This window comes from Misgurnus anguillicaudatus, chromosome 21, assembly GCF_027580225.2.
Source record: "Misgurnus anguillicaudatus chromosome 21, ASM2758022v2, whole genome shotgun sequence".
Classification (NCBI taxonomy): Eukaryota; Metazoa; Chordata; class Actinopteri; order Cypriniformes; family Cobitidae; genus Misgurnus; species Misgurnus anguillicaudatus.
In genome coordinates this window covers 46672819-46686342 of record NC_073357.2, presented here as the reverse complement: position 1 = coordinate 46686342, position 13524 = coordinate 46672819, and the positions used below count along the sequence as shown (strand labels likewise).

The 13524-nt window shown below is 37.8% G+C and overlaps 1 protein-coding gene across 1 annotated transcript in view; it reads left to right on the top strand.

The window, feature by feature from the left end:
* The window catches only part of col4a5 (collagen, type IV, alpha 5 (Alport syndrome)), a 48939-nt gene extending 39346 nt beyond the window's left edge, over positions 1-9593 (top strand). The window contains exons 41-48 of the mRNA XM_073858837.1: positions 4382-4490; positions 4558-4629; positions 4724-4852; positions 4972-5070; positions 5254-5601; positions 5791-5841; positions 6402-6816; positions 7988-9593. Coding sequence (XP_073714938.1) covers positions 4382-4490; positions 4558-4629; positions 4724-4852; positions 4972-5070; positions 5254-5601; positions 5791-5841; positions 6402-6816; positions 7988-8069 — 1305 coding nt within the window. The 3' untranslated portion in view covers positions 8070-9593. The remainder of the gene's footprint in view (positions 1-4381; positions 4491-4557; positions 4630-4723; positions 4853-4971; positions 5071-5253; positions 5602-5790; positions 5842-6401; positions 6817-7987) is intronic.
* Positions 9594-13524: the final 3931 nt, after the last annotated feature.

The window sequence follows — 13524 nt, the reverse complement described above, 5'->3', positions numbered from 1 at the left end:
AAGACTAAATGGGCAGGTAAATTCGTTAATAAATTAAAAGTAATCCGCCAAAATACGGTTTTACAAGTCTATTAAAATAAAGCCATTATACATTTTCCTAACGCATAGTTCTTTGACCTTTGCCTCCGTTTAAAACGTTATAAATTTGGCAAAGGAGGATTTTCAGCAATTTGTTTGAACAGCAACTCCGCAACCAACTATGGTTTCGGTTTATGTTGGTTAGAAATTTGAGTGAGAGGCTTTGTCCTATTTAATTTATTATTTATATTTCATTATTTTTTCTGTGACATTTTTTCTCTGCTGACAACACAATGTTAAAATAATATTTATATTGGCACGAACACAATTTTTGTATAGCATTTATAATTGTTATACAGTAGACTACTTCATCTCTCTCTTTTCGTTAGAGATATTTGAATGTGAGATTCTGGAAACGAGATCTAACGTTTTGCGGACCCGTCAGGTCGGGAAATAAAGCGAGCGAACACAGACTGTATTTTAAGCGGTTTACTGAATAGAACATTGTCGGAGCTGGACAAAAAAAACAGTCCAGCGGAGACCTCCTTAAACCTAAGTTTTGTATGTGTGTGTCCCGGATAAATATTAATAAAAAAAGGAATACAGTTCGGACTGTAAGGGCCTTTCATGAGAGCATAAATGCCTGTAATATGTTACAACTATAGTACTTGATCTGTTTAAAATGATTTCATTGATATATTATGCCTATAAAGGTGTTAAATAAAAAAAATGTTTAATCCAGTAATTATTTTTTTTGATCTGAGCACACAATCAGAAAACCCGTGGTGTTTAATTTTTTCAGTTTTGTTTTTAATTTGAAAAAAAGCGATTGAACGAATGATACACAGACCCATAACCATGTTTCAAGCAATTTTCAATGCCGTCTGTCCTCTTTTAAATAGGAAATAGAGACAATGTTTCTTGACAAAAGATCAGATAGCTTATACTATGCTAATTTAAAATAAGACACGTAAGTGTGCCAACAGCAGTTGGCCCGCCATCTACTGGCTAAAAAAAATATTGGCCCGCGGCCAAAGTTACTTGCCGACCCCTGATTTAAAATGTCCGCCAAAAAAAAATCAATTCATACTCCACACTCCAAACAGACAGGGGCAGTATACCTCCAGAAAGTGAGTTGGTCTATTTTAATTTAGCAGCTGCAAATTTAGCAGCATATATCAAGTTTGATTTACATTAGCAACTTAGTTATCATTAGTCACAAAAAAAACATTTGGTCTCATTAAAATTGCAATGTTTTCCGCTACGTTTCGTGCATCCATTTGGTGTTCATTATCATCGAAGACATTTCAAGCTTCTTAGCTAATGTTACATTTTAACATCAGCTTGGTAGATAACGGGTGAAAACCGGATCGGATCCGTGTTAGGGGTGTCACGATTCTCCAAATCCTCGATTCGATTACATTTTCGATTCTAAGGTCACGATTCGATCCGATTCTCGATTTTTACATATTTTTTATATGGCATATAATTTAGACAAAAATGATATGCCATTATTTATTATTATTATTATAATACTTTAACATTAACATGCACATTGCACAACTCGCATGGGGGTTTGTGGGCTTCACTTAACGCGAGAGCTTGTAGAGAGAGGATTCCTTCTTGCACGCACATGGACTATGCGCGGTTGGCAGTTACATGGATCGGGCGGATGACGTGACAAAAAATAATATTTTAATTAAATTCGGGCGGGTGCCGGATCGAATGCTTGTTACCCAGCAAACACAGAACGTTCCCCTAACATTAGTTTTTGGTTATATTTTGGTTATTTTTTTGGGAACCAAAAAATAACGTTCTGGGAACGTCATTTTTAGGTTTTATTTTTTGCAACCATAAAATAACGTTCGAATAACGTTGCAGGGTGGTTATTTTTAAATAACCTAAAAATAACTTATACAGAACGTTATTTTTTGGTTATTTTTTGGTTTTCTGGAACCATAAAATAACCTAAAAATAACTTATACATAACGTTCTCTAATGGTTAGAATAACGTTATTCTAACGTTCTCCTAACGTTATAAAAATCTCCTAACGTTAAAATAACCTAAAAATAACGTTCTATTTCTGTAAAGAAAACTTTCCTGGCTAACCAAAAACAAACCTTGGAAAATAACGTTATGGGAACCAAAAACTAACGTTAGGGGAACGTTTTGAGAACCAAAAACTAACATTAGGGGAACGTTTTGGGAACCAAAAATTGTTAGCTGGGAATTAGCTCTGTCCTTCTAAGCATGCGACATCTCTGTCTTTCATAGTGGCAGTCTCAGAAGTTCAAGAAAAGGGCTGTTTCTCAATATGCGTTCTTCAGCGATCTTGCGTCCTCGTGTCCTCGCTCTACGTCATCATTAACGGTCGAAGTTCAATTCCAATTCTCAAGAACGCAAGGACAGAGGACGCATGAAAATACCCGACTGTGTTCTTGATATCGAGGATGCATCGAGTGCAGACTTGCTGAAATCGCTTTACGCCCCAGAAGTCATTGCGGCAAAACTTCCGAGTTCGTTCTTCCAAGGTCGCCTGGCAAGACCGATCTCCACGAGGACGCAAGTCCGTTCTTTGTGTTCTTGGAATTGAGAAACAGCCAAGAACTGAAATGAGACGGTCTAGCCTTCTGAGGACCCAAAATTTGCGTCACCTGCTGCACACGCCCCCAGTAGCCCCCACCGCGCCTGTCAGCAGAAAACAGCGGAGACATTTCTGACTTATTAAAATAAATATGTAATCAGAAAAATATTAATTTATTTTAGAACATATGACACGTTGATGTAGATTAATCTATTCAACAGCATATCAAATAATCAACCTAGAAATATACGCAACATAAACAGAATAATATTAACACAAAACAAAACTTATAATACTAAAACAGTGACAAGAAAAAGTTTTCTAATAAATACACACTTTTATTTAATAAAGCTTTTAATTGTTTGGGATAGCCTCGGCTGTTAAGGATCCATTCGTTCTATCATTAACAGCGCGGAGAAATGAGGACGCATTTTGACACAGCTCTTATCAACGCTGGCGAAGGAGGAACGTGGCAAACTCAAAAAATGAGAATTAAAAACAAAGGAAATAGAATGTCAGAAAGGGTTGCCTGGAATAAGTTTTACAACGTGGTAAATCAGGATGACACCAGTGCAGGCTATGTAATTCGTGCGTTTAATTTAGGCTATTTATTTTTGTCCCTGTGCACCGATCGAAGACGGAGTTCACTGCTGATATTCAAGAGGTTTCTAGTCTCGCGGCTGTCATCAGCAGCGTCTTGCATCGCCCAGTCAGCGGATGGCGGGCGGGTGCAGTTTTGAAAACTGGTCAGAAACGTTGGTGCGCATGGATGGTGGACGGATGATGAGTTTTGTTATGCGGTTGCGGATGAAATAATAGTCCATCCGCGCATCTCTAACATGGATTTAATGCACATGGACTTAATGCGCGTGTCTTGGACTCATATAGCATCTGAAATAAATCCAGCATAATAAGCAGCTGCGCTTCTCTCTGTCTCACGTGCACGTGCTCGCATCTGTCCAAAGTCTGAACATAAACTAATGTAGTAATCCTTATGTATCTGTTCAGTTTTATGCGTTTCATGCAAGCTGAGGCAAACTATCCTTTTGTTTAAAATATAAGTTAACCCGCTGCATCTTTGCGCCTCCCTCACTATCGCGCACGTGCAGAGAGCTGCACTCTGTCCAAAGTCAGATCACTGGTAATCCTGTTTATGATATGCATTTCAAGAAGTTGTAGCATCCCTCGTGTTTAAAATATGATCGCGTTCCGCTGGACAGATGTTTTTAAAGGCATCTCTGAGAGTTTTTTTCCTCGCTTGGCAAGCCGACCTGACGTGAAATGGGGGCGTGGCAGCATCGACGATCCCATTTTTTAATTCGAAGTTCGAAGCTGTGACTTAATTTCGATCGATTTCGATTTAAAATCGAAATCATGACACCCTAGAGCTAACTATTAAACGCTAACAGCTAAGGATGCGCGATAATTTGCATGCGATAGTCATTGCGCTTCTCGTCAGTGAAGCCGGTTTCTTGATTAAAAGTGAATCGCCATAAGCTGCTTTCAGATGGAGCCACATTTACTGCACAAAGCCGTAGTTCATGTACAAGCTGAGCATAGGTTATCGCAATGCCTATTATAAGTGAACTTCTAGCGAAATACTAACAGCATCTTACTTACCAATCGAAAAGAAATGTTGTCATTTCGGAGTCGAACCTCATTTCTTTCATGTCCATTAGTTGTCTCCAGCGATTAAAAGCAGTGCCAGTATTTACTCTGGTTCGGTTCCTTTATTTATTATATTTTATTTGTGATTCCGAGTGCGTTGTTCCCTGCAGCAAATGGTTGTGGTAGTGGTAAATGTCTCTTGCTTTAGCCATTCTTCCGCTCTCTTCCCTGAACTGAAATACATCCGAAAACCCTATTGCAAGGCAGGAAGGCATCAAGGCATGTCAGATAATTTTTAAAAATCTCTAATTGAAAGATGTTTTGTGCACGATACTCTGTGTTGTAGGAACCAAAGGACAGCCTGGCCCTGCTGGCCAACCTGGCTCACCTGGACTGCCAGGTGATCCTGGATCTCAAGGTATGCTTGTATAAAACTTGGGCATGATCTTTTCCCTTAGCATTCCAATAAAAATACACCTTTAATATATTTTTCTTTTCTTTGTTAATCACAGGACCTCCTGGAGAAACGGTTATAGCCCCGGCACCTATTTTTCTGAAGGGAGACCGTGGTTATCCTGGACCACAAGGTGAACCAGGCAGCAGAGGTCCACCAGGGCCCCAGGGCTTGCAGGGTCTTCCAGGTAAGTGGTTTTTGTTAGTACAGCAGGGCAAGATTTTTACTTGAAAAGCTGGGAAAACCATAGTACTTGGTTTTCCACAAACTCCTCATCATATCTGGTGGTGTCACTTCTTCCTAAAGGTTCACCTGGCAACCCCGGAGACCCAGGTCCACTGGGACTTCCAGGATTCAGTGGTCAACCTGGTAGGAAGGGAGATACAGGACCAGCTGGACAACCAGGTAAAACTAAAAAGTGTTAACATTTAAAGTCTGAGACACTCATTTATTAAAATAAGATGTTGTTGGCCCCCATGTCCAAACTGAGAGTCTGTCGTCCACATTATGAAAACGTTGCTTAATAGCTCTGAAAGTAGCTCCTCTAAAGTATTAGCCTTCCAATCACCATAATGTAATTATTTACAGGTCCACGTGGTTATCCCGGTCCTCCTGGTCCAGATGGAATTCCGGGTCCTCCAGGTCCCTCAATATCAGCATCTGGAGCACACGGTTTTCTGATCACGCGCCACAGCCAGACCACGGAAATGCCACCGTGTCCTGAAAGAACAAGCCTTATCTATGAAGGCTACTCTTTGCTCTATGTGCAAGGCAATGAGAGGGCTCACGGACAGGACCTGGGTGAGTACCTTCATGGTTGCCCACTAGATATATATAGAATGTATATCACATGGAAACAGAGTTCCTACAGTGGACTCAAAAACGTACTTGGACACATTGAATTATGTGGGATTTTGATGCTAGACAATGTTTTTAGTAAATAAATGAAGTCAATTCCCTCATACAAGTGTCCTAACCACACCTGTTACACTAGGTTTATTTTATTGACCTAATTTTAATCAATGTCTATATTAAGCCAGTGTTTCTCAACCCAGTCCTATGTGGATCCCCTCACAGGATGGTGTAGATCTCTCCTTATATGAAACCCATGATTCATCTCCTCAGCTTCCTCCCAGTTTGGCTCTGTGTCAAATGGTGCACTTTATGTGGCCTTTGGTATCGTGGCCTTAAGCTGGTCCCCAGCTTGGTTTTAGCTGGTTTTGCTGGTGTTGGAAGCTGGTTTTGCTGGTGTAGCAAGCTGGTCTAGCTGTGTTTTGGTCACATTTTAAGCTGGTCTAGCTGGACTTAGCTGGTCATGCTGGAATACCAGCTGGCCCACCAGCATGACCAGCTTTGTCAGGCTGGGAGGTCCAGCATAAACCACCTTAAACCAGCTACAACCAGCTAAAACCAGCTACCAGCTTATGCTGGTTTTGGCTGGATTTTTCAGTAGGGTTTTCTGACTTCTGCTGCAAAGACGCGTTGAACAGCGCTATTTTTAGCCTCTCATTGATAAAAGTAAAGCGGCTGATCTCCGCAGTTTCATTTTGCAAGTGTGTGAAAGTTGCGCGATCCTATTCATCAATTGCGCTGAAAATTCAGAGAAAGCTCTAACATATGCATGAACAAAACACTGTGCAGCATGTTTACTTACAACACAAGCAGCGGACTCCGACATAATATTAGTTCGCGTCCATATAAACTCGTCATTACTCTCGCTCACGTTTGAATGACAGCGGAGAGACACGCCCACCGTCTCGACAGACCGCCCCCTCAAAGTATTCATGACAGAAGCGGTCGAAAGTGGACAAAAGAGACGGATTTAAATACCAGGTGTAAACGTGATGTGTCTCTCTCGTCCACTTGTGATCCGATCGACAAAAACACATCTCAATACCAAGTGCAAACAGCCTCCCAGAGAACAAATGGACATAACGCATGCTATGGTGATCTCTCACTCTCTCTTTCTCTCTCTCAGCACACTAGTGCTGGTGCTGAAGGCTCAGGTCAAGCTCTTGCTTCTCCCGGATCCTGTCTGGAGGAATTCCGCTCGGCTCCGTTTATCGAGTGCCACGGACGGGGAACATGCAATTATTACGGCAACTCTTATAGCTTCTGGTTGGCCACTGTGGATAAGAATGAAATGTTCAGGTAAGAGCTGTGTACAGAATATAAAGACACTGCATTGTTAGGGGCCAGTCACACCAAAAGCGCTTTAAATGCTTGCAAACGCAAGGCGCGACGCACTGCCTTTTTAAAAAAAAAAAAAGCAGTGCGACGCGGCTTTTCATATTGCTAAGCAACCACAGAGTCAACTGTCTTGTCAATCAAATATTGAAGCGTGAGCGCTCTTATTAGCAGAAACTTTAAAAAGAAGGCGCTTGCTCTGACCTTGTTTGAGGGTGAGAGGTGCACAAACACGCAGGAGAGAGTGAGCGAGTGGAGTCCGGTTCTTCAAAGCAACTGTAAACTTCCCTCACCACTACGTAAGGCCCGCCTCTCCCATCATTCGATTGGACAATGGAAAGACGCGAATGACGTCGGGCGCTTCTCCGCTCTCAGAGCTCCTTCAAAAACGCGTGCGCGGCAGGCGGCAAAAAAACGCAAGGCGCTCGGCGCGCATAAACAGCGCGCAAACATGCCCTGCCCATAGAATATAATTTAAAAAAGGCGCCTGCAACTGCCATAAACGCTTTTGGTGTGACTGGCCCCTTATACTACTTGCTACTTAATCTGTTTAAGAAAAAGGGAATATTTTGCTGCCTTGTATAAAATGGATAGTTCACCCAAAAATGAAAATTACAAACCTGTATAAATTTCTTTGAGATATTTTGAGGAATATTCATAACCAAACCGATCAGAAGCCCCATTGACTTCCATTGTGTTCTATTTTCTTATTATTAAAGTCAATATTATTAAATTACAACAGACTGTAATGTATAGAGGAATGAAAATATGGAACGAATTGCCATCGGATAAGTAAAATGAGGTTTCAAAAAAGCTTTAAAGAATTATTTAATGGTACAGTACTCAATAAATTGCTGATTGTGATGTTTTGAACGAATTAAGGGTTTGTATATTTTATTGTATTGTTTTTTATTTTGTTTTTTATTCTTGTCATGTATTAATGTAATGTAATGTTTGTTTTTACTTGTTGGACCCCAGGAAGAATAGCCACTACCTTGGTAATGGCTAATGGGGATCCAAATAAATAAATAAATGAAGCTTCTGATCAGTGCCACTGTTTGTAGCACCATTAAAATATTAAAGCATATAATTAGAGTTGTAAGGCTTTAATCACTTTCTTTATTTGTCCAAACAGAAAGCCACAGTCTGAAACCCTCAAAGCTGGAAACTTGCAGACGCGGGTGAGCCGCTGTATTGTGTGTATGAAGAGGACGTAACGTGATGTCATTTGTGCAGTCTGTCGATGAGGATCCGCCATCAGCAACTGCGGCCGTCATGCAGAAAATCAGTGGAACACCACTGCAGTATCTTCACGTTTAACTCTACTACGGTGCTACTGTGCAACACAGCAAGAAATAAATTTATTAATATTTTAATGACTTTTCAAAGAAGTACCTCAAAGAAACATGCAAATCGAACAAGGTGCCATGGCAGTTTTTGACACAAAGTGCGTTAAATTTTTTTATAGAGATTCTTTTTCTACGTTTTCCTACAAGATTTTGATGTTACATAAATAGTACATGTTTTGAGAGAAGGACTCTCTCACTCTTTTCATTTTTTTCTCACGAGTGGAATTGTCTCCATGTTACCAAATCGGCACTTTGAATTTCAAAGAGACGAAATGCACTGACGCGCTACATTATAGTGGGACTGCTTTTTAAAGGCTATCTTTCCCCCATCATCCTTTATTGCTTTCTTTGTTGGTGGTACTAACACTGCTGTATCAGGACATTTTAATAATTTTATATGTGTCACTTATCGCTTTTGTTTGTAATAAAATGTGTATATTGTGTAAAACATCTTTTTAGTATAAAACAAAATTATTCTTTATCATGAAATTTTGGGTTCTTTGCCAATAGAGCTCCTGCAGTTGACGTCACGTAGCCTAAACTCCTCCCTCCTGGCAGGCAATCGTAGAAGTGCTGTAGCAGTGATATCAATAGTGGTTGAACAATCATTTTAAACCAGACTGTTTATATCTTACAAATCGTACTATAAGGGTATTATGTATAATAATAACCCTGAAATGACATCAAGGAGTTAAAAAGTTGAACATGACTGGGCTAGTTTTATTATATACATATCTATATCTTTTGAATTAAAGTGCAAAGTGAACTCCTGCTGGTGCTATTGATTTCATATTCGCTCCCAGCTGTCCTTGCCTGCCAGTATGGTGGTGTAAACAGAATAGGTCATGTGACGTCCGGACCTCTATATCCTCACTCACTTACTCTTCATTCATTATTAGCTCACATTCACTTACATTTGTACAAAAGCTTTTTTTGTTTAAATGAAACAGTATTTTATAAATATATTAAAAGAAAGTATATATCCAGAAACTTGATTTGGTTGCAGGAGGCATTTTTTTCATTTAGTAGTTCCTTGTTGCCTTGTTTGTTTAACAAATTCTTAGCAGCGCATTCATTTTCGTAAGATCATGAAAAAGAGGTGCTGGAGTAATTTTTCTTCATTCTGATTTGATTTAACCAGGAAGGACATGTCTGTGAAAACCCATTGAATTTGTAAAGCTTGCCTTGGTTCTTACTGTGTTATGTTACACCACAGTGTGGTGTATATTAAATTTGCTAACAGACAAAGACAACAAAATCTAATCTACAACAGTGAACATGTTTTCATCATCATGGGGTGTAAGAATGTGTATTTCTAAACAATGTTTCCATTTTTATGTTTAGTATCCAGAAGTTGTTATAAACTTGACTGAAATAAAAGAAACAAAAGTTGTCGGGATTTTGGTTGATTTTCCTAGTCAAATTGAGCAAGTATAAGTATACACGAGTCTACATGATAAGGTTTATGATGGTTGACCACTAAGGGGAGTATTGAGTCACAGAGATCACAGGGTTGAACCACACAGCTGTCTTAACACTTGCCAAAAAATGAGATATTTGAGCTTTGTAACCTTCACTTAGGAATCAATGTTTCCAGAGAGAAATGTAACTGTAGGGCAAAACTAGTTTCTTCATGTACTGTATGAACCTGTGCTTCATATTTGTGAATTCATTATTTCATAACAATTAGATTTATGCATCATCTTAAAGCTGAATAAATAGCTTTCCAGTGATGTATGGTTTGTTAAAATAGGTCAATATTTGGCTGAGAGACAACTTTGAGGGTGCAAATAATCAAAATATTGAGTAAATCGCTTTTAAATTGCCCAAATAAAGTCCTTAGCAACACATATTACTAATAATAAAAACATGCACAGTAAAAAATGTACAATATATATTCATGTAACATGACCTACTTAATTTCCTAAATATTTTTGGCATTAAAAAGTAGATAATTTTGACAATGTATTGTTTGCTATTGGTACAAATGAAGAGTTTGGTTCCAAAACCAAATAAATCCATTTTGACAAATTTCGATAAAAACGTGTTTTCTATACCAGTATATATAAGTGACAAGATGAAAACCACTATTTTCTGGTACAAACTTTCACATAGCATCTTTAGGTTATAAAAACATAAAAATTCAAATCCATAATTTGATTTTCAGACTTATTATAAAAACGAATAATTTTTTTCCACAAAATGCAATAAATCCATGACAAGTTTTTTTCCAAAATGCTATAAATTTATTCAATCAATGTATAAATGTGCATTCATCTTTGCCATTTTATATTCATTTAGTTGAACAGTTGTATATACTGATTAAAAAAATAAACATTAATGGCATTAATGAAAACACTTACTTTGTCATATTAAGAACACTGTCATTACTGCGGTTATACTTGACGTTGTCGCTTAACATTTTTTCGCAGCAATCAGCTGTAAAATGTTTTGGTCCTGCTCGATTTTCGTTGACTTTGAGTAAAATAATGGAAAGTTTTTCATAAGATCCCCTGGGGTCAATGTGTTAGCATGACAGAAACTTTATGCAGTCGGGAGAACAAGCGGTCGTTTCCCGAGTGCCTCTCACATAAATTATTAGATGTTGATGGCTTACATTTCTTTCCCGTCACATAAAACCATCACAGGTTTATCAATGCCATTAAAGTATTATTTTGTTTTTGTTTGTTGTTTGTTTACAATGCGTGCAATGGTGCGCTGCAATTTGTGGAGCGGATTAATTGCATTCTGTAGAAAAGGAGGAGTGGCGTTTATCGCGTTTTGGGAAAAAAGGGAGAAAAGATGACAGAATAACACGGCGGATATTGGGTTTTGCGTAAAATTAAGAATTTACTTTTAAATACTGACCTGATATAATATTGATTTTGGCAGTAACTCATTTTTTTTTTCAAAAATGGCGTTTATCGCATTTTGGAACCAAACTCTTCAAATATACCCAAGCGACGTATGACTGGTTTAGTGGTCCAGGGTCACAATTTATTTAAACTAAAATGAATATGTATGTGATACCGTATACAACAAGACTTATTCTTTTTGTTAAGTTTTAAGATTTGTTTCAATTTGCAAGCTGCTTTATCACATGACCTCACTTTCAAAATTTGAAGCCAAAGGTTAAGCGGATATAAAATGAAATAAATAAGCTTTCTGTTTGCTTTCTCAATTTTCCATTTATTTTTCTCTGCTTACATATCACAGCCCTCTCTCATATTCCCATTGTCAAATTCTAACAACTTGTTATTCAGGACAGATTAGTTAATAGCTAAGGGATAGTTCACCCAAAAATGAAAATTATGTCATCATTTACTCACCCTCAAGTATAAATTACTTCCTTTTTCTGAACACAAAAGAAGATATGTTGAAGAATGTTTGTAACAGATCAGGGGCACCATTCAATTCCACAATAATATTTTTCCAACTATGGAACGGTGAGTAAATAATGAGAGAATTTTCATTTTGGTATAAATTATCCCTTTAAAGTCAGAAATGTATTGTCTGATTTTGAATCTATTTATCGTCCATAGAAAGATTTAGAAAATAAATACATCTGTAAAGCAGTAATACCAGGTAATTTTAGGTGCATATCATATGCCCTACATGGTTTAAAGAATAACCTTTTGATCTTTCAAAATCAAGCCCTGCTTCTGTCTGTTTTGAAACATGAGCAGCTAGCAGAAAATACTACATCCCTTGAGTGTTGAATGTGTTATTGCTCTGTGGTCTCTGTTGCCATTCATAAACCACATGAAGCCTAAACCTGGACCACCAACACACATTCACTCACCTTAAATGAACCGAGCTCATAGGAACAAAAACTCAGCTCCTACTGGTCAAGAAATTCCTATCAGAAGGTAAGGCTCCCCTTCAGCATCCTATAGTGGTAAAGTTGTTTTACTACTTTTTGGAATTGGCATTGGATGTTTCAAACTGATGCTACTAATGATGATGATGATAAGGTGGAAGGTGTCAAGCACATTGCTGGTCCACTACCAACTGGACCACTATCATCACATTACAATTTTAGCTAGCAGTGTCAACATGTATAAAAAGCATCCAAATTTGCCCATAAGGAACAACAGGGGCGGCCTGGCTGCTCAGCTCAGCATATATCTTCAGTATTGGGCTTTTTAAAGATATAATAGATTCCCGGTTTAAGTGTCTTGCTATGTGCTAATAAGGAAATAAGCTCAAGAGTTTCTGGGAAAGCTCTCGACCCCCCACTGACAAGTTCAACTTCAACGGTCAGTTATCCTCTTTAATTTCCCCAAGCTTCTTACTTGATACTGCTTACTGGAATGCAATGATAAAAACATTGACTCAGATGTGTGCGCTTGTGTGTTGAGGGACTGTGGGCATCCAATGACGCATATCAATGGGAGGACATTATTTATCAAAGACCAAAGTCCATGATGTTAAATAGACAATACAAAAAGATACACAAAACATTTTATGCATCAACTGCTTTTTTTAAAGGAACAGTATGCAGGATTGTGGCCAAAACTGGTATTGCAATCACATAGCTGGTGGCCAATACACAAAATGACAACATAAACATCAGTTGAGGGCTGCAAATCCACTTTTTAAATGACAATATCCTGGCCAGATCACTGTTGTCAGTGATATAAGTATTTAAAATGAGAATGATTTCTTAATGTCTAGTAACATTTCAGGGCCATTTTATGATTAATTGATATACATTTCTTACATACTGTTCATTTAAGGACTGGTGTAAAATACATTTTAGTACCTGATCGCTCAACTGTGTTATGAACCTTTGCTGCGGTTCCTCTTCATTTTTAATGATCATTCGGCCTTCTGTGCTGTCACTGTATTTTTTTGATTCGGATAAGTGTAACCACACTGCAAAAAATTATTTTCAAGAAAAAAATTCATAGTATTTTTGTCTTGTTTTCAGCAAAAATATCTAAAAATTCTTAAATTAAGATGCTTTTTTTGATGAGCAAAACAACGTAAGAAAATAAATCTAGTTTTTAGACCAAAAATATAAAATTTTAAGTGTTTTGTGCATAAAACAAGCAAAAAAATCTGCCAATAGGGTAAGCAATTTTTTTTAAATTTAGTGTTTAGGAAAAATGTTCATGATTTTTTTACTTACCGCATTGGCAGATTTTTTTGCTTGTTTTATGCACAAAAGTCACTTAAATTTTATATTTTTTGTCTAAAAACCAGACTTATTTTCTTGGGTCGTATTGCTCATCAAGGAAAAGCATATTGATTTAAGAATTTTTTGATATTTTTACTCAAAACAAGACAAAAATACTAAGAATCTTTTTTCTTAAAAATC